The sequence below is a fragment of the Phoxinus phoxinus genome, assembly GCF_949152265.1.
Source record: "Phoxinus phoxinus genome assembly, chromosome: 13".
In the NCBI taxonomy this organism is placed as follows: Eukaryota; Metazoa; Chordata; class Actinopteri; order Cypriniformes; family Leuciscidae; genus Phoxinus; species Phoxinus phoxinus.
The window spans coordinates 1193285-1215095 of record NC_136888.1 but is presented as its reverse complement, the minus strand read 5'-3'; the positions used below and the strand labels follow the sequence as shown (position 1 = coordinate 1215095).

The 21811-nt window shown below is 40.0% G+C and overlaps 1 protein-coding gene across 1 annotated transcript in view; it reads left to right on the top strand.

The window, feature by feature from the left end:
- Positions 1-12090: 12090 nt before the first annotated feature.
- Positions 12091-21811, top strand: part of cdin1 (CDAN1 interacting nuclease 1) — a 126661-nt gene continuing 116940 nt past the window's right edge. The window contains exon 1 of the mRNA XM_079632791.1: positions 12091-12320. Within this exon, the coding sequence (XP_079488917.1) occupies positions 12281-12320 (40 nt within the window). The 5' untranslated portion in view covers positions 12091-12280. The remainder of the gene's footprint in view (positions 12321-21811) is intronic.

The following is a 21811-nucleotide window of genomic DNA, read 5'->3' as shown; positions in this document are numbered from 1 at the left end:
GAGACCTCTCCAGCTCCAGAGCTCGTTCCTGAGACCTCTCCAGCCCCAGAGCTAGTTTCTGAGACCTCTCCAGCCCCAGAGCTCGTTCCTGAGACCTGTCCAGCCCCAGAGCTCGTTCCTGAGACCTCTCCAGCCCCCAGAGCTCGTTCCTGAGACCTCTCCAGCCCCAGAGCTCGTTCCTGAGACCTCTCCAGCTCCAGAGCTCGTTCCTGAGACCTCTCCAGCCCCCAGAGCTTGTTCCTGAGACCTCTCCAGCCCCAGAGCTCGTTCCTGAGACCTCTCCAGCCCCAGAGCCCGTTCCTGAGACCTCTCCAGCCCCAGAGCCCGTTCCTGAGACCTCTCCAGCCCCCAGAGCTCGTTCCTGAGACCTCTCCAGCTCCAGAGCTCGTTCCTGAGACCTCTCCAGCCCCCAGAGCTTGTTCCTGAGACCTCTCCAGCCCCAGAGCTAGTTTCTGAGACCTCTCCAGCTCCAGAGCTCGTTCCTGAGACCTCTCCAGCCCCAGAGCTCGTTCCTGAGACCTCTCCAGCCCCCAGAGCTCGTTCCTGAGACCTCTCCAGCCCCAGAGCTCGTTCCTGAGACCTCTCCAGCTCCAGAGCTCGTTCCTGAGACCTCTCCAGCCCCCAGAGCTTGTTCCTGAGACCTCTCCAGCCCCAGAACTCGTTCCTGAGACCTCTCCAGCCCCAGAGCTCTTTCCTGAGACCTCTCCAGCCCCCAGAGCTCGTTCCTGAGACCTCTCCAGCCCCAGAGCTCTTTCCTGAGTCTGCTCCAGCCCCAGAGCTCGTTCCTGAGACCTCTCCAGCCCCAGAGCTCGTTCCTGAGACCTCTCCAGCCCCAGAGCTCGTTCCTGAGACCTCTCCAGCCCCAGAGCTCGTTCCTGAGACCTCTCCAGCCCCAGAGCTCGTTCCTGAGACCTCTCCAGCCCCAGAGCTCGTTCCTGAGACCTCTCCAGCCCCAGAGCTAGTTCCTGAGACCTCTCCAGCCCCAGAGCTCGTTCCTGAGTCTGCTCCAGCCCCAGAGCTCGTTCCCGAGACCTCTCCAGCCCCAGAGCCCGTTCCTGAGTCTGCTCCAGCCCCAGAGCTCGTTCCCGAGACCTCTCCAGCCCCAGAGCTCGTTCCTGAGACCTCTCCAGCCCCAGAGCTCGTTCCTAAGACCTCTCCAGCCCAAGAGCTTGATCCCGAGACCTCTCCAGCCCCAGAACCTAGCCAAGCCACAACCCTGCAGTTCTTCCCAAAAAGAGGCTCCCCCGTTCCTAGACCAGTGATTTAATCTCCAGCCTCCACTGGAAGAACTTTACGATTGAGACAGAACGCCCTGATCAGCGCCCTGAGTAATGAACCGGGGAGCGGATTGAGGCGCACCCACTTCAGCTGTGAAGCAGCTCTACTCCGCTTGAGTCAGTTCAATGTTGATTGAGTTTAGATCAATAATTGTGCACACTTGCAGGTAAACATCATGCATGAATTTGTAAATTTGATCTTTTCACCATTGTTGCAAATGCATTAGTCCTGGAGGAATAAACAACGAGTAAATTCACCTGCGGTAGCTGAGCATTATGGGTAGAAGCTTTCACAGCTCGTGATGTAACCGGAAAAGTGATAATTTCACACACACACACACACACACACACACACACACACACACACACGCACGATCTGAAGAGCGCTTCAGTGTTCATGCGTGATTGAGGAATCTGCAGATCTGAGCTCAGACGAGCAGCTCGTTAGAGGTTGTGATGGATGAGCTGCTGTCACTCATTAAATATCGCACTGTTAATGCTCTTTGTGTGTTTATTATCATCCACACAATTAGCACACGCCGGTCAGAGCGCCGGAGTATTTTTAGTCTGGGTTTGATTGCAACCAGAGATGACATGAAAAGAGACGTCCTAACAGATCTCGTCAACCGCTGCATTTCTATGTACAATCGGAAAAATAAATCATTCATCCCTAAATTTAGATGTGCTTCCCATTGTGTGGAAACGTTCACTTCTAGACTTTGAAAGATAAAATGCAGGAACTATTTGTGGTCGAACGACAGGATATTTTTACACAGGGTCTGTTTATGAGCCATACTCTCTTTCCTCTGTTTAACTTCTATGAAGAATTAGTATAGAAAATCTCCAAACGCGTACAAAAAAATGTAAAAGCGGTCCAGGTGCATTTCTGTCTGGACGATGGCATCATGTTCTGCAGAATGCTTTATAGACGCAATGAACTAATATAGGCTAACATAATTTTCCTGTTATCACTGTAAAGCTGCTTTGAAACAATCAGTATTGTATGAAGAGCTGTATTAATAAAGCCGACTTGATTTGACTATATGACATCCGCTGCGTTTATTAATCGAATTGCTTATTGTAAGTATGTTCAATATTGAATTCTGATAATTAAATGTAAATGAAGTCCTATAATTTATCAAAATAAAGCAGATATATCTATTTAAGAGTGACAGAACAATTAGTTTTACAATTAGCTTCCTATCTGGACATTGTCAACAGAAGTCCACCATTTGCAGAAGAGCAGAAATTACTGAGGTCTAATAAAAATTTAATTCAGATCACAATTAATGCAGTCTGTCAGCAGACATTAATGCATTATGAATACAGTACCATTCAAAAGTTTGGATTTTTTCTAAAATTAATTCATACTTTTATTCGCCAAGGACGCATTAAATCGATCAAGAGTGACAGTAAAGACATTTATAATGTAACAAAAGATTCTATTTCAAATAAATGCTGTTCTTTTGAACTTTCTATTCAAAGAATCCTAAAACGCAAATGTATAATGATTTCCACAAAAATCTGAAACGCTGATAATAATCATAAATGTTTCTTGATCATCAGATCCTCATATTACACTGATTTCTGAAGGATCATGTGACACTGAAGACTGGAGTAATGATGCTGAACATTCAGATTTGATCACAGAGATAAATTACACTTTACTGTATATTCACATAGAGAACTGCAGATTTACACTGTAATAATATTTCACTGTTTTTACTGTATTTTTTATCAGATAAATGCAGAGCAGAGCATTATATAAATTGCAAACGTTTGACTGGCATTGATATAATAAATCAAGCATGTTCATATTCGTTCATCAGTGTTTCATGAAATGCTTCCCATCACGAGTTTAAAGCCTGGGTTCAGCGTTTACCTCTAAATCATGCAGTGATTGTGTTATTGTTTTGTGTAACGCTGCCCACCGTCGCAATATTCCTCCTCCTCCTCCTCACGACACCGGAGACGCTGAAGGACCCGGGATATTTATAGTCACTCAGACACAAGCGAGACACGAATATAAAAGCATGTAAATAAAACTCTATTCGCGACGGGCTGTCATGCTGCTGAATGCTGATCTGCACACACACACACACACACACACACACACACACACACACACACACACACACACACACACACACACACACACACACACACACACACACACACACACACACACACACACACACACACACGAAGAGAACCAACCGAGTGTGTTTATAAAGTGCGTCGCTGTTAGTGCATCTACACACTCAATGAGTAAATACTGTTACTAACACTGTCTTTAACCAGCAGGAGTGAGGTCAGAGGTCAAGCACTGACACACACACACACACTGCTGATCAATTGCAGATCATGTGTCACGGAAACACTCGCCACATGCACAACATCACACAAAGATTACTTACAATTATTCATTTGAACGGGAAATAATCTCTCACACTGGTTATTAATAATAATAAATAATATATACAATATATATTAATAATAAATACTGTGCTTCTCTTTGAAATAAATGTCAGCACTTCAGGATTATGAAATGCAGAAATTCAAATCAAATTTACTTGGCCTGCTGGTGTTCTGTTAAAAAAGATTTAAAACACAAAAATGCATTTAGTGTTTTTACAAAATTGAAAACTCAACGTTTCTCCGCATCTGTAAAAACACTTAAAAAACAAAGCAGTAACACTTTACAATAAGCTTTGTTAACATGAACTAGTAATAATGAGCAATACTTCTACAGCATTTATTAATATTAATTTCAACATACTAATACGTTATTAAAATCAAAGGTTGTATTAGTTAACATTAGTTACTGCACTGTGAACTAACATGAACTAACAATGAACAGCTGGATTTTTATTGAGTCACATTAACAAATATTAATAAATACAGTAACAAATGTATTGCTCAGGGTTAGATCATGTTAGTTAATACATTAATGATTCCATGGAATCTTTATAAAGATAAAACGGTGGTTTCGATGTCTAACATGTTCTTCACAGTGAGACGGATCCTTTTATTTCTAAGACCATTTGAAGAATACAGTAAAGCCAGCGCATAGATTGACTGCGTCTGTTGTCTGTGCAGGAGCATCTGTGTGTGTGTGTGTGTGTGTGTGTGTGTGTGTGTGTGTGTGTGTGTGTGTGTGTGTAATGAATAATGATAGGGCTGGTAAATGGCTAATGAATGAATCCAGTTTGCATGTGAGTGATAGCGCTCTGGTTGGACTGGTGTCCCAGGAGAACTCGGCACTGGAGATCTGCCATCCTCCATACACACTTTAATTGGTCATTTGACATGAGGACCCTGACTGAGCATCAGCTTAACCCGCACACTACACACACACACACACACACACACACACACACACACACACACACACACACACCACTGATCGGAGGAGACTAAACTCTCGAGGACAGAAGCAACACTTCTTAACCAGGATTAATCCTGCAGGGTTTAGAAATGCTTCTGAGGATCCGCCATGTTGAGCTTTTCCTCTCAGCGTTACTCAAGACCAGAGCGGAGATTCATGCAGAAGTAGTGTGTGTGACGCACAGGTCACCTGCACACACACACACACACATGGAAAAGCACAACATTCTCACATAAATATGACCATTTGATAAGCACACACACACACACACACACACACACACACACACACACACACACACACTGATTCACTCTCTCTCTCATACACACACACACACACACACGCACACACACACACACACACACACACACACACACACACACACACACACACACACACACACACACACACACACACACGCACACACACACACACACACACACACACACACACACACACACACACACAGCTGTGGTCGGCCAGCAGGGGACAGTAGTGAGTTACGTACGGATGAAGCCCTGCAGGAAAACTGCAAACAAAAGACTTTCTTTGTTGCTCCAGATAATGAAAGAATACCGGAACAGCTTCTCACAAAAGATCCGCTCGACACGCAGGCCAATAACACACACACACACACACACACACACACACACACACACACAACAGCCCTGAGTTTACAACATCACACCGCAACACACAAACACTTCATATTCCCAGAGGAATGAGAGAGGCATTGAAAGCAAGCAAGCAATCACACACACACACACACACACACACACACACACACACACACACACACACACACACACACACTAAAGAAAACAAACATTTGCATCAGTTTTATTCGCCGGCAGCAGTTCAACATAAACTTCACACAACTTCACCTCAATATATAAAAATACTCAGTCACTACTATTGAGATCATGTTTCCCAAAACCAACACAAACACACACACTCTCTCTCTCTGTATGTACACACACACACTACAAACACACTACACTACACACACACTTCCCTCCAGGTTTGAACACAGAAAAGAAAAAAAATATATTTTTTAAAATTACACTACACACAGCAAAACACATTTAGAAATGATAGAAATCTTACAAGTTTACAATCATATGTTCATCTACACACACACACACACACACACACACGTATATTCACACAAACCGTGTTTGATATATAGCTTTATTTTTCCTGCTAAACTATTTATATTTATTCGTCTTTTAAAAAAAGGAAGAAATTGTGAAATTAGAAGATTTTGAATAATGGAGGCAGTGTTGGATCCTTTAATAATAATAAAGTTCCCTGTGGGAAGAGTGGGATCCTGCAACCGGATTTAACGCATACAAATATTTTTATTGATAGTTTTGTTGATATAAATTAATAGGGGTGTAACGATACCTTCATTTCACGATTCGATATATATCACGATACTGAACTCACGATACGATATTATTGCGATACTCCCAAGACATATGATAAAAGGTTAACAAAAAATGTACTGTTGATTAAAATGCTCACTTTGATATTACATTGTGGGTTTAAATGAACAGGTTTGGACTTGGTGCTTGTAATTCAAGGTGACACCAGAATAAAAATATTCATGATTCTGAAGCTGACCATTGCATTATTATACATTATAATCAACATTATATAGTAGTTTAATGTAGTACTGACACTAAAACTCTGAAAACATTATTTTTTTCTTATACAGTAATTTCTATTTTGGGTGAACTATCCACGATACATATTGTTGCATTTTTGTATTGCGATATATTGTGGCACGATATATTGTTACACCCCTATAAATTAATGTATTTCGGTTAAAATAACTTCAATAAAACCAGTTAATTTAGACCATTTTTCTCAGCTTGTGCAAAAATACGCTGTAATATTTAAAATATTTTTTAATAAGAAAACAGTTTTATTATATTTATATATTCCTATAAAACACAGAATCCGTGTAGTGTGTGTGTCATTAATGTGGAAGCACACAGCGGCATGAGCGTTATATGTATATGAATATGATTTCCCGCTGGTGTGTGTGTGTGTGTGTGTGTGGGAATAATGAGTGTGTTGTTGTGGCGTCGGCTGCTATCAGCGCCACTCTTCAAACACAAACACATTTGTCAGAGTTATTGACCTTTATCTCTGCACTTTCCTGACAGCCTTCTGCAGTTATTGACAATACAAACACAGGGCAAAGCATAACCTTTCATTTAGCCAGCGTCTGCCTCCGTCTGTCTCGCTCACACTGTGTGTGTGTGTGTGTGTGTAAATGAGATGCTCTGAGAGTGTGTGTGTGTAAATGAGACACAATGCCGCCGCTTCTCTGCTTTAGATCTGGATATTATAAGACACAATGGCACAGATCTTCAGTCGCGCTGATGTTGTGCTGTTTGTTTGCTCACCAGTATCATGTGTGTTCGACGGCTTCTGTATCCACACACACACACACACACACACTCTTCCACAGCCCAAAGCCTAAAGCAGGGAAACCACAATTACACCAGCAGATCATATTATGATAATGTGAGTGTCCGACCACAGGTACATTCACTGAGCTCAGGTATACAGAGAGTTTACACGCGGAGGAACACGAGCACCTCCTTCACTCCAGTAATCACCAGCAAACACACACATCACACACATCACACTTGATAATGAGGAAAATGCCTCCAGGATATTAGCAGTGATTGCATAGAGAACACAAACACACACACACACACACACACACACACACACACACACACACACACACACACACACACACACAGTGTGGGGACTCTCCATAGACATTATAATTTTTATACTGTACAAACTGTATAGGCTATTCTATCCTCTTACACTAACCTAAACACACACACACACTAAAAAATGTGTGTGTGTGTGTGTGTGCACTTGTTTCAACCCAATTTGGGTCAAATATGGACAAACTATTTTTTTAAATTACATTTTTAACCCAACGTTTGTGTTTGTCCATATTTGACCCAAAATTGGGTTGAAACAAGTGCACACACACACACACACACACACACACACACACACACACACACACACACACACACACACACACACTATGGGGACTCTCCATGGACATGATCATTTTTATACTGTACAAACTGTATATTATATCCTCTTACACTAACCTAACCTAAACACACACACACACACAAAAATGCTGGGTTGTTTCAACCCAATTCTGGGTCAAATATGGACAAACCCAGCCGTTGGGTTAAATTTTTAAATTACAATTATTAATAAATTAGTTATTGTCCATATTTTACCCAAAATTGGGTTGAAACAACCCAGCATTTTTTAGAGTGCACACACACACATAAATAATTGATAGATAGAAATGCTATTTTTTTTATATAAAAAAATATTTTCCTGAATCCCCGAGCCTGAAGAGTGAAGCAGCGACACACACACTCCTGAACACACGACACACAACATTTTACAAATGATGGAAATCTTTCTACAAGTTTGCAATAATTTCTTCATCTACACACACACACTTGCACACACCAGAGTGTGTGAGTTTCGCGCAGGGTTTAGTGTTTTCTCTGGGATGGTGTCAGAGTAATTAGCGGTGTGTGTCCGAGCTCCGGCCCTGACAGGACACACACACACACACACACACACACACACACACACACACACACACACACACCTCGACATGATTAATGAGCTTCAGTCGCGCTCTTTGTTTCGGCGCGCGGCCATTTAGTGTGAAACACAATCCAAAAATATTATCTATCCCCAATTAATCCGGCAGATTTGCTCATACCACACATGTTGTTCGGGCCAATTTGCGGCGATGGGGGAGGATGTCGCGCGCACAATTACATTTAATTACTTGCCGTCTAATTACGTTCATTAAAAGCTAATAAAATAAATGAGTGAAGCAGCTTTAAAATCTCAGAGTCTTGTACTCTTGCATGTGAAATACAGCTGTGGGATCTCTGGGATATGACGGATTCTGCGCGTGCGTGTACATCAGGCGAGGCTCGTGGCTCTAACATAAAGCTCGTGCACGGACTTCAGCAGGTGATGATAAACAGAGTGTTTATATATATATCACAGACCCGAACACACAATAGTTACCAGCTTACATGAGGACAACAACAGCCTTGAATCCTGAATGCTGGTCTATGGAAAGTAGATTCAAGTCATCATGAAACGGAAGTTGCTCGTCTTTATATATCGAGTTTATCGCTTCAGGAACAAGAACAAATGTGGGCGGGGCTTGATCGCGTTCGTGGATAATTGATTGGATGGTTGTGGTTTTCTATTGGTGGATCTCACACTTTTTTTTTTATTGCAGGAAATACAGAAATTTTACAAAATATATATGACAAAAAAATTATAATACAATAAAACAAAACAAAACACAGATAAACAACAATATCACTGTAAAAAAATATTTTCATGATTTGTTAATACAAATTTTTATCTTTTGTCAAATCAACTTCGATAACTAATGTGTGAAGATAACACTATTTTGAGTTTCTGTTTATTAAATCATTCTTCCTCATTGTATTAATTCAAATTTTTAATTACAACAAACTTGCTTTTTTAAGTTAACCACATTTTTTTCTATAGTGTAGATGAAAAAAGGTAAAGAAATAAAATAAAATAAAAGACCTTAACATTTTTAAATATATGTCCTTCTGGGGGTGTTGAGTGTTTTAAGTCATTCAGTAATTTAACATATTTGACCCTTTCTCTGGATCTCACACTCTAGAAAATGCTGGGTTAAAACAACCCAAGTTGTGTTGAAATTGGACAGACCCAGCGAATGGGTAGTTTTAACTCAGCGGTTGGGTTAAATGTTTGCCCAAGGTTGCTGGGCAGTTTTATTTAACCCAACTATTAAAAAAAAATACTACATGGCTGGCTTAAAAAACACACACAAATAGCTTGTAAATTAAAAATAAGACACATTATAACTAGAGGCAACAATACACTAATATGTAAAATATGGACAAACCCAAATGTTGGGTTAAAAATGTAATTGAAAAATGTAACCCAATGGCTGGGTTTGTCCATATTTTACCCAAAATTGGGTTGAAACAACCCAGCATTTTTTATAGTGTAATAATCAGAAGGTAAATATTTATCAATCAAAAATGCTGGGTTGTTTTAACCCAATTTTGGGTCATATATGGACAAACCCACACATTGGATCAAAAATGCAATTTAAAAATGTAACCCAATGGTCCATATTTGACCCAAAATTGGGTTAAAACAACCCAGCAATTTTTTAGAGTGCAGCAATGAATTAAATGCTTATCGTTTAATTATTATTCATTAGACGTATTCATAAATGTTAATTTTCAACATACTTCAGGTTTATTTTAAGCAAGAAATACAGTAATTGTTAAACAATAGATGCACAACTTGGGCTGTTTTTAACCCAGCATTTTTTAGAGTGGATGTGAGTGACAGGTCGTCACCAGAGAAGAGAAGATATTCTAATTTAAGATTATTAACACAATCATGATGATGCGCACCAATAAATCTGCAATATTACATAAACAAATAAAAAATAAAGAATTGTCCATTTTGATTTCATGGTGACTTTAAATCAGATTTGATAAGAAAACAAAAACTGATAATAAAAAGTGCATAAATAAGCATGTTTTAAATGTGTGTATTGTTTTTCGGCGGGAGGCTGATGTGTGTGTCCGGTGTGTGTCGAGGGAAAACACTGTCATTAGAGACGCAGCTCTATAACGGTGTGTGTGTGTGTGTGTGTGTGACTGCAGCGATGCAGAGATCAGCGTCTCACAGCAACACACACTTACACACTCCTTCATCTCCTGCTGAGAGCGACTGCACAGCTGGTTAACATCACTGCGTGTTACACTGGCCTGTTTACATGAGCCTCCACACACACACACACACACACACACACACACACACACACACACACACACACTATACAGCCTACACACACACACACACACACACACACACTATATAGCCTACACACACACACACACACACACACAAACACTACACATGCACACACACACACACACACACACACACACACACACACACACACACACACACACACACACACACACACACACACACACACACACACACACACACACACACACACACACACACACACACACTACACACACACACACAAACACACACAGCCTACACACACACAGCCTACACACACACTACACACACACACGCGCGCACACACACACACACACACCTCTGATCCGCTTGTTACAGCCATTACATCCTCTGATGTTATCACTGGCGTACACTGATCCGCTGATCTCAGCACACACACACTCCTCTCTCTCTCTCTGATCCACACACACACACACACACACACACACACACACACTCCTCTCTCTCTCTCTCTGATCCACACACACACACACACACACACTCCTCTCTCTCTCTCTCTCTGATCCACACACACCGCCTCGGGACCCCTCAATCTGCCTTTGAGGAGCACTGCCTGATCCAGGGGTCAAAGGTCACGTCCTCACACACACATCACACACACTGCACTCACAGACACTGCTGTCTGACACACTACAGTCCGAGTGTTCCTCACAACAGTCTGAGCGGAAACAGGTGCACACAGCTTTATAAATTGATTGCCTTAAAAGGTATTTGATGTGTGTTTTTTGTGCTCTTATTCTCTGTATTGTATATGTTATATGTATGCACCTTCCTGCCGAAGTAAATTCCTTGTCTGTACAAGCATTCATGGCGAATAAACCCCCATTCTGATTCTGATGTGAACACAAGACTTATTTTGAGAATATGAAATATTAATCAGCATGTAGTCAGAAAGCAATACTTCAAACTCACAGGAACATGTCTCGTGTCTCTACGAGTCTGAGAGACGGAAAAGAGAAACAGGATTGAACACAGTAACATAGGAGCCATTTATGACAAAGTAGCTCTTAAAATAAAGACAAAAACAATACTGCTCCTAATAAGTTTGTCAGAAAAGAGGCATATGCCAGTATTTTAAACCAAAATAAATTAACGCATTTATCGTCAGACTGTTTGTATTAAACTTTGAACATGTCAGTTTGTAGTTTATAGAATATAGTAACAGTATTCGTGGTATTTGTTAATCTTAACTGATTTTTTGGGGGGAATAAAACAATATACATCGTTTTTAACGTTACCGTTCGTCCAGAAGTATTAGTGTGGCATAATTAATGTTATATTTAGGTAAAATGTAGCGCTCTTATTTAAATTGTGATTATCATTTCTATGTAGACTAGCTCGGACGAGTAATGAAACACAATTCTGAAATTGATAAATTGTCAAGTTAGTTACCGTTACGTATCACTTATTCATATCCAGTTAGAAAGTCGAATGATTTATTTATCCTTATATCAACAGCAAGCTTCACGTCACAATCCGCCAATCAGCTTCCGCTATGCTCAACGACAGAAGTCCTCACGGCCAATCAGGAGCGCGTTTCCTTTGATGTGACGTTTGAACGCGTTCGCGGGAGTGGACCAGGAAGTGGCGCTGTGAGCCGCAGAGTCTGAAGTGTTTGCCGTAATAACTGTGTTGTTTATGTTGTGAACGTGTTTTTAATTTAATTATGGATTCCGTGTCAGGCAGCACTAGCGCGGCTCTCGCAGGTACAGTACAGCTGAAGTGTGTGTGTGTGTGTGTGTGTGTGTGACTGTGTGTGTGTGTACCTGTTGTATATAGAAAACATACATTCGATGGTTTATCTTGCCTTTACATGATGGAACAAACGGGCAAGCCTGTGATGAATGATAAAAATCACCATGATAACCAGCTCTGCTAATTACTCCAGTAAAATCGTAATGAGGCAAATTATGATTATACATCACTGTCATTGAATAACAGTGCATCTGTGACTCTGAAGGAGATATCAGTGTTTACCTCACTGAACACTGTCAGACTCTATCAAGAGTCTTCATGGACAGATATAAGCTTCAATACTCACGAGAGATCTTACATAAACTAGCATCTTGTGTGTGTGTGTGTGTGTGTGTGTGTGTGTGTGTGTGTGTGTGTTCATGTCATCATAGTTTATCATTCGGGTTTTTAAATATAAATCAAATGCAAATTCATGTCCAAGTTACACTTATTATTGTCACATTATACTGGTTAAATAAGCATTACTTACAATATAAAAAGAGAGAGAGAGAGAGAGAGAGAAAGAAATACAATTCTATTTTTTACAATAACAATGTAATTAATGTTCTAATAAAACCAAGTATAAATCTCATCATGTTAGTGTTTTAAGCAGTTTTACATTTATTCCAAAATAATAACTAAAGGCAGGAACAATGTAAGTATGTTTTATTTGTGAACTGATGTTATTTGTGTATCCTCAGTCGTTAAGCTCAGTAAACACTGGTCACAGACACGAAGATGGGCCTTTAATTCACTGAACCCCCACATTATCATGTTTCAAGTTTGGTGTTGACGTGCCATGAAGCGGTGATATCTGAGTGATTACTTACCTTTTAATTAGTCTTCCCATTAACACCAGACTAGGGGTGGGCGATATGATCAAAATCTTATTTCACGATATGAGTAATTTGGTTTAATTCCACGATTACGATAACAATATAGTTAGTTTTGCTTCAAAAGAAGGTTTTTATGACATCTACCACAATTCTTGTCACCATTTTCAATATCACACAAAAACAAAAAAAACATAACGCTAGCCTAAGTATAAAAAACTATTTTTTTACTGAAGATAAGATAAGTAAACTAATTAAAAGCATATTGGAAGACAAACTACAACAGAACAAAGACACAAATGAAATAGACCTACCTGAAAAACGTCAAGCACTAGAAATAAGCAATACTACATAAATAATCATATATAATAGTCTTTACTGTGTAAATTAAACATACATTAAGTCTTGTTGAAGTTACAGAAGTGATTCAGTCAAGAGCAGTGTGTGATTGTCTTCTGTTCTTTGATTAACGTTAATGACAGACATGAGGCTGAAAACTTACAGTCTCTCACTTCTGCTAAAATGGATCAGGGATGTTTATGACATCACCGCTTCTCATCACATCTTCTGTCCAATCACATGCTCTGTAGAATCTGAAGCTCCGCCCCCTCTGCTATAAACACTGACCGGGGCGAGTGTGGCTGTACCTGACTGTGAACTGTTACTGGAGTAACTTATACTCCGGGGTATTGTTTATTTCGAGTCGGCGTGACTGTCACGTCTGAAAGCGTGTAACTTTAGAAAACTGACTCCGCGCTGACTCTGTTTTGAACGATTCTGTTCGATTTGGTGTACTGGTTTGTACTGGTGTGTACTGGTTTGTACTGGTTTGACCGGTTCACAAAAAAATAATTGGTTCAAAAGCAAAATTTGTTCACGAACCGGACATCTCTACTGTTGACACACACAGAGCAATGTGTGTTGGAGTGTGTGTTTGGTTGCTCAAACGCTCCAGTTTTATTCTGGTTTCAACTGTACGTTAGTTAAGAATGAAATGTTTATAATTTATTCACATCTCTACTAGGGGTGGGCGATATGGCAAAAATATCATATCACGATTTTTTTCAGGAAAATCACGATTCGCGATTTTATCACGATTCCTTTTCATGTTGGTTTTACTATTTTGCAATTGACTGAGCATCACATCCAAACTAATGTCCCTATTTTAAAAACAAAGCCTTAGGTATAAAAATATAAAATAAAAAAGAATGGCAGACATTTAGGCCAAAGTGGCGAAGATAAAAAATATTTGTCATTGTCTTTGTTATTAAAAATTAAGAACAAAGATACACATACACAACTTAATATACAAATTAAATAAACAGTGCTTTATTTTTTCAGCTGTAGGTTTATTTAACAGCATTGAAGAAAGTAATTAAATGAACAAATATGAAAACAAAACACAACATCGACTTCACTGTATACATTTTACATTTATTCTTATTAAAGCGACTATTAAAGTTCTCAGTCAAGAGTGAGGGAGATGCTCTTTGTATTTTGTTGTTTTATTAACAGGGATAGTTCTCCCAAAAATTTTAATTCTCTCAAGCCGCTTTAAACCTGAATAAGTCTCCCTCTTCTGTTGAAAATAAAAGTTATTTGGAGGAATGTGGGTAAACAAACAGTTGATGTACCCCAGTGACTTCCATAATATTTTTTTCCCACTATGATAGTCAATGGGGACCAGCAACCGTTAGCCACACTCCTCAAAATATCTTCTTTTGTGTTCAGCACAAGAAATAAATTAATACAGGTTTGGAACAACATTAGAGAGTGAGTAAATAATGACATCATTTTTATTTTTGGGTAACTGTCCCTTTAAGGACAAGCGGCAGCATGTTTACTATTAGGGCTACTGTCACTTTAAGATCTGCGCAACGAGTCTACACGCATTTGACAAGGCAGATTTTTTTCTTCATTTTTTCTATTGTTCTTTCACTTTAGACATAACCAACTTTGTTTATGTAAACCTTGTGTGTATTTGACAGTATTAGCGCAATAAGACTCGAGAGATAACTTAGTTCAGTAACGGGCGCTGTTCGACAGGCTTTTAGTGCATGTGCGCGCGTCGGGTGTTTGCGCTCAGAAAAGCGGCCGTTAGAACTGCGCATCAGCAGCGAATGACATGTTTAACCGGCAAGGCTTTAAAGCACATGCAAATAAAAAATTTTTATGAACTACAGTGTCCCGTTCCTCTGCATTTCATGTGGATATACGTCGCGATGTACAGTATGTTGAGACGGAGGCGCCAGAAATGCAAACTGATAGAATGGACGATCCTACGATATTTCTTAAAAAGCAGATCGTGGCGACATTTTAATCGTCCACGATCAAAAATCGTAATATCGCACACCCCTAATCTCTACTATTGAATCCAGCGTATCATCAGCGCTCGGATTCGCTTCCATGGTGCTGTCAGTCTGTGAGTGAAACTAAACGCTATTGGCTATTTGAAAAGGGGGAGGAGCCATTCAATAAGTCCCGCCTTAGCTTCTGTTTCAGTGGAAGTTACGACAACGCATCAAACAAAAGCATTTCAGTGGGACTTTAAAGCCACACTATGCAGTTTCTGTTTTTGTCAAACAGCGACCCCTAGAGTCGCTGTGGAGTACTTGTGTTTAACGTTACTGTCGTAAATACCACTCTCGTTTTCTTTTCCTTGACTCTTCCGACCGCGTTTTCTTCGTGGACTCTGCCATGATTCACGTCTGAAATGCGTGCTAGTGTCTTCCATAGGGGCTGCTTCATATGTTGTTGATGTATGTGACGTAAAGCACGTTGTGATTCTCGCGAGATGTGGCGCGGCGCCACCTCTCAAACCCGCATTGCTGGTTTTGCCAGCGGCCCTACTGATTTTTAGCCTCTGATTTGAACGCTCTGTTTGAAGGGGCGTGTCTGTGTTAGACTGCAGTGTAAACGCCCACTGCTGTGATTGGCTGTGAGACTTGAGTGTAAACGCCCACTGCTGTGATTGGTTGTGAGACTTGAGTGTAAACGCCCCCTGCTGTGATTGGCTGTGAGACTTCAGTGTAAACGCCCACTGCTGTGATTGGTTGTGAGACTTGTGTAAACGCCCACTGCTGTGATTGGCTGTGAGACTTGAGTGTAAACGCCCACTGCTGTGATTGGTTGTGAGACTTGAGTAAACGCCCACTGCTGTGATTGGTTGTGAGACTTGTGTAAACGCCCACTGCTGTGATTGGCTGTGAGACTTGAGTGTAAACGCCCACTGCTGTGATTGGTTGTGAGACTTGTGTAAACGCCCACTGCTGTGATTGGTTGTGAGACTTGTGTAAACGCCCACTGCTGTGATTGGTTGTGAGACTTGTGTAAACGCCCACTGCTGTGATTGGTTGTGAGACTTGTGTAAACGCCCACTGCTGTGATTGGCTGTGAGACTTGAGTGTAAACGCCCACTGCTGTGATTGGTTGTGAGACTTGTGTAAACGCCCACTGCTGTGATTGGTTGTGAGACTTGTGTAAACGCCCACTGCTGTGATTGGTTGTGAGACTTGTGTAAACGCCCACTGCTGTGATTGGTTGTGAGACTTGTGTAAACGCCCACTGCTGTGATTGGCTGTGAGACTTGAGTGTAAACGCTAGTGTTGGGTCCGAGTCCACCTTTGTCGAGTCCGAGTCGAGTCCAAGTCCTTAACAACCGAGTACAAGTCCAAGTCCGAGTCCAAAGAGGGTCGAGTCGGACTTGAGTCCGAGTCCTTAACATCCGAGTCCGAGTCGAGTCCGGCCGAGTCCACAAAGATTTAAATTATTTGAAATTGACCTTTCACAAAGACCCGCCCCTCTTGGTTACTGTTGCTACGTCCGACAAGCCATTCCTCTCTCACTCCACATGTTCTCGGTCGGAGCAAAGAGGACACTAACAATGTGCCAACAGACAGAGCAGGATACTTTTGGTTTGAAATAAAGTCTCAGCTTTCAATTTTTTTAATTTTTATGAAATTCAAACGATAAATACTGTTTTGTGGTGCTTTAATGTGTAGGCCTCAGTTCAAGCAGCACGTGAACTGATAATCTCTTCTAGTTATAGCACAAATTTCTAAAAAAGAAATCAATACACACAATTTTTCAAGTTCAAGTCCACTGCCTTTAATCTACTAACTGATTTGGTTTGTTTGTCGAACAAAAATGGCGTGTATCTGCATTATAATTGGTCAGATCACCTGTCAATCAAATCCCGGCGAAAGGTCTCAACACTTAGCTCTTAAATTAATATTTTAAACCTTACAAAATGATTGCAATGTATAGTTACAGTCATACGTTTACCTATTGTACATCTTTTAGAATCTGCAAGGTAATGCTTAATAATGCAACACGATGCATTAAGAGCCAGGGGTAAACTTTTGAGCAAGATGATGATGTTTAAATTTTTCTTATTGTGTTGTACATGCTAATATCTTATTTAGCCTCTGAAGGGTTGGACTAAATTAATGAATGCATTTTTAAACAAATAAGACCAATTTACACCAATGATCCAGTTCAAAAGTTTACACCTCTTGACTCTTAACGGATGCTTCCTTCTTGTGCATCACTAAATGTTTGCAGGGTTTGTAATAGTTGTGTATGAGTCCCTCAGTTGTCACCAGTGTGAAAGTATGGATCTTACAATCATAGTCACTGCTAGTAAGGAGTCAAATATGCAGAAGATGCTGGAAAAGCAAAGAATGTGCAGGAGCTGGATGATTTTTCCTCAACCATAAAAAAAAAAAAAAAAAAAAGTTCTGGATCATTCAGGTAATGACACAATATTAAAATCGAGCCTATGTAATTTGTCTTTATTTTGTGTTTGTATTTTATTTAGGCTATTAAACATCTGTTATGTGAAAAAGCTTTTTCAGGGCAGTACTAAATAGAAACAATGTGTATGATCCGTCTTATTAAAAAACATATAAAAATAACATTTTGGAGATTCTGCAAGGAGTATGTAAACTTATGACTAAAGTATAAATGCAACAAAAATGATAACATTATTAGACGCCAAAATGTTGCTATGGTTATCACGTTCTTATGTTGCTATGTGTCAAATCATCGCAATTTCATGACTCAAAGGACAAAAATTAAGTGGATTCAATCCCACATTTAAATGCAGTTATCACTCTTTATAATTTACAGTGTGAACGTAACCACTGGTCCTCTAGAAGTATGAAAAACAAAACTATTTAGATTGTCAACAGCGCTCCCTTTAAGCCATCTTACCGCGTTCGGCACTCTCCCTAAAACTCTCGTCATAAACACTGACTGAAGTTGTCCGCACTGCACAGTGAATATCTTATTTATATTGCGTCTAGAGAGACTTTGTTGTTTATGAGAGGATTTGCGAAAGGATAAAGCTCGTGCTGATTCTAAACATACATTTTGAGCGAATTATTCGCATGCGGACTCTAAAACGCCTCTGATTTGCCACTGATTTTATGCACTTAACTGTGATTGGCTACAATGCTCAACGCTGAAACAACGTTGTTTCGTTTCGTTTTTAAATAAAAAAAAATTCACAAAATTTCGTTTTGTGTCATCCAGTGCCCGGACTCGACTGGACTCGGACATTTTTCCGAGTCTAAAATGTCCCGAGTCCGTGTCAAGTCCGAGTACAAATTCATTCGAGTGCGTGACAAGTCCGAGTCCATTCAAAATTGGACTCGAGACCGGACTCGAGTCTGAGTCCGAGTTCGAGTACCCCAACTCTAGTAAACGCCCACTGCTGTGATTGGTTGTGAGACTTGTGTAAACGCCCACTGCTGTGATTGGTTGTGAGACTTGTGTAAACGCCCACTGCTGAGATTGGCTGTGAGACTTGAGTGTAAACGCCCCCTGCTGTGATTGGCTGTGAGTAGGGCTGCACGATATTGGAAAAAAATTACATTGCGATATTTTTTTCCCCAACGATATATATTGCGATATTGAGAGCCATAACTCCAGGCTAAAGACAATAATTACCATTCCATGATATTAATAATTTCACTAATAAGCAAGCTTCATTACAAGTGACAAAAAAGGTCACTTAATATTTTATTCCAAAATTAGAACATTTCTGTAAACACAAAAGCAGAACACATTTTTAAATAAAACAGCAGCTTTACACCAACCCCCTGATTGGTTTACAACAATATAACTTAAAATAAATATATTTTTTATAAAACAACTTAAGCATTTTGGTTCACATTCTTTTAAGTCAACTTTTCTTAGCCAAAGTGCCAAAGTAAAACTGTTGATGTTGGTCGTCATAATCATATGAAATAAACAAAATGATATAAAACTTTAATATATTTTGTATTAAATCTTCTAAACAGATTAGAGAACATGTTTCTGTAAACAGAAAAGCCGAACACATTTAAACAGCAGCTTTACACCATACCACCTGTCAGCGCCGCCGCTCCCACCACGCGCATCAAGAGCTGAGGGGGCACCAAAAAAATAGCCTAATGAAAAATCAATAATTCTAATGCCGATATTATTTCAGTATAGAAATACAGACATCCCAAGTCTCCCGGAAGTTCCGGGAGTCTCCCGCATATTGATAGCGGCTGATGCCCGCGAATTAGTTCAAATCTCTGGAATCTAGAGCGAGCACGCCCGCGAGACAGAGACTGTGCTCCAAACCGCGCAGCGCGTGCACGGCAGAGAGAGCAAGAGACCGCGCGCGTGCCTCATGAAGCGCATTTAATATCTCCCGCTGGTGCTACTGTGCTACTACCCTTCACATCGCATGTTCCGACGATGTGACTATCGCTCACTCGCACATCGCGATGTCGATGTTAAAATCGAATATCGTTCAGCCCTAGCTGTGAGACTTGAGTGTAAACGCCCACTGCTGTGATTGGCTGTGAGACTTGAGTGTAAACGCCCACTGCTGTGATTGGCTGTGAGACTTGAGTGTAAACGCCCACTGCTGTGATTGGCTGTGAGACTTCAGTGTAAACGCCCACTGCTGTGATTGGCTGTGAGACTTGAGTGTAAACGCCCACTGCTGTGATTGGCTGTGAGACTTGAGTGTAAACGCCCACTGCTGTGATTGGCTGTGAGACTTGAGTGTAAACGCCCACTGCTGTGATTGGCTGTGAGACTTGAGTGTAAACGCCCACTGCTGTGATTGGCTGTGAGACTTGAGTGTAAACAGCTTTTAATAATTTAATTGACAGCTTTTAATAATTTAATCAAAGTTTAAATACGATTATTTTCATCCTACTGAGAGAAACGATGTGAAGTTGATTGTTTAGTCACTGGCTGGATTTACTGATGCATTAACAGAATGACTTTGAGAGATAATCTGTCTGAATTTGAGTAATTACATCAGAAATCACAGATCAGGCATTAGAATAAACATGACTAGCCTACTTGCATATTTGTGGCGTTGCTGGCAGATCCATATCGTAAAAGTCTGCAAAGCCTGCGCCGAACTTTACCAAATAATCCACAGTGACATACACCGAATAGCCTACAAATAATGCCCAATTTTACCAGCCACTTATATTTTTTACCAGCCACTTTTTCCGGAATTTAAATTGCAAGAAAGAAATTGCTTTAATACGTTTTTTATTTATTTCAGGGTACCCCCAAGATCCTCCAGCTTAAATTCAAGGCTTTTTAAGACCTTTTTAATACCATTTCAAATGAAATTCAATGCCAACTTCGTACCCATTCCAACATAAGTATGAGGGGAAAATATCACATCTGTATAAATTTTAAACCCTGGAAAATAATTATGTAGGCTATGTAGGCTACTTGAATTAAATAAAACATTTTATTTAAATGATCAGTCATATTTAATACATACGCAACAGCGTTGTAGTGCGCTTGGTGTGTGTAGGCCAGTGTTCATTTTGGCAACCATTTTTGATTCAGTCTTAGTCTTCAACTTCAGACGAAAATGCTTATGAATGCAAACTTTTAGTCATTACTTTTAGTAAACTGCAGTTACTTTAGGTAGCTATTTTATATGTAGTCTTTAGACAGAAAATGTCATAATTATTCTCTCTAGGCCATTCAATTAAGCTTATGAGAAATTATTTACATTGCACTCTTTAGCAGTAGCACTTGTGCAATTCTACATATCCCTTTTCCTAAGTTCCTGCAGTCACACCTTTTCCATTAAGGGACAATATTCGCCCCCTTTAATACATTTTTTCATTTAATTTTTAACCTTTATAATACCTTTTAAAAATAAATAATGCTTTAAATAAAACAATGTTCAATAAATATGCAATGTTAAAAAACGTTTTTAATATTAATAAAAATATTATATTAAAATAGCCAGTAGGTGGCGGTCATCGAGTCATTCATTCATTGAATCTCACGATTCGTTCAAAGCCACAGATTTCGTTGCAAAATAGAGCAATAAGCCTGACTACTGTTTTAAATGCAGTATATCACTTAAATGTTACCCTTTTTTTTACTGTTGTATAAAATCAATGTCACATTTGAAATCGTGTGGATATTCGGGAAACATTGCATTCTTGCTCATATGATCAACATTAAAAACACTGCTGGATATCAGCCTGCATTTTGATCGCAGATTTAGTCGCACAAACAGCGCAAGCGGCTCGCGACAGAACACAGACCGACTGAATGACACTTTAATTTAAGTAGAAAATCTCAAATAAAGATCGCTGAACTCC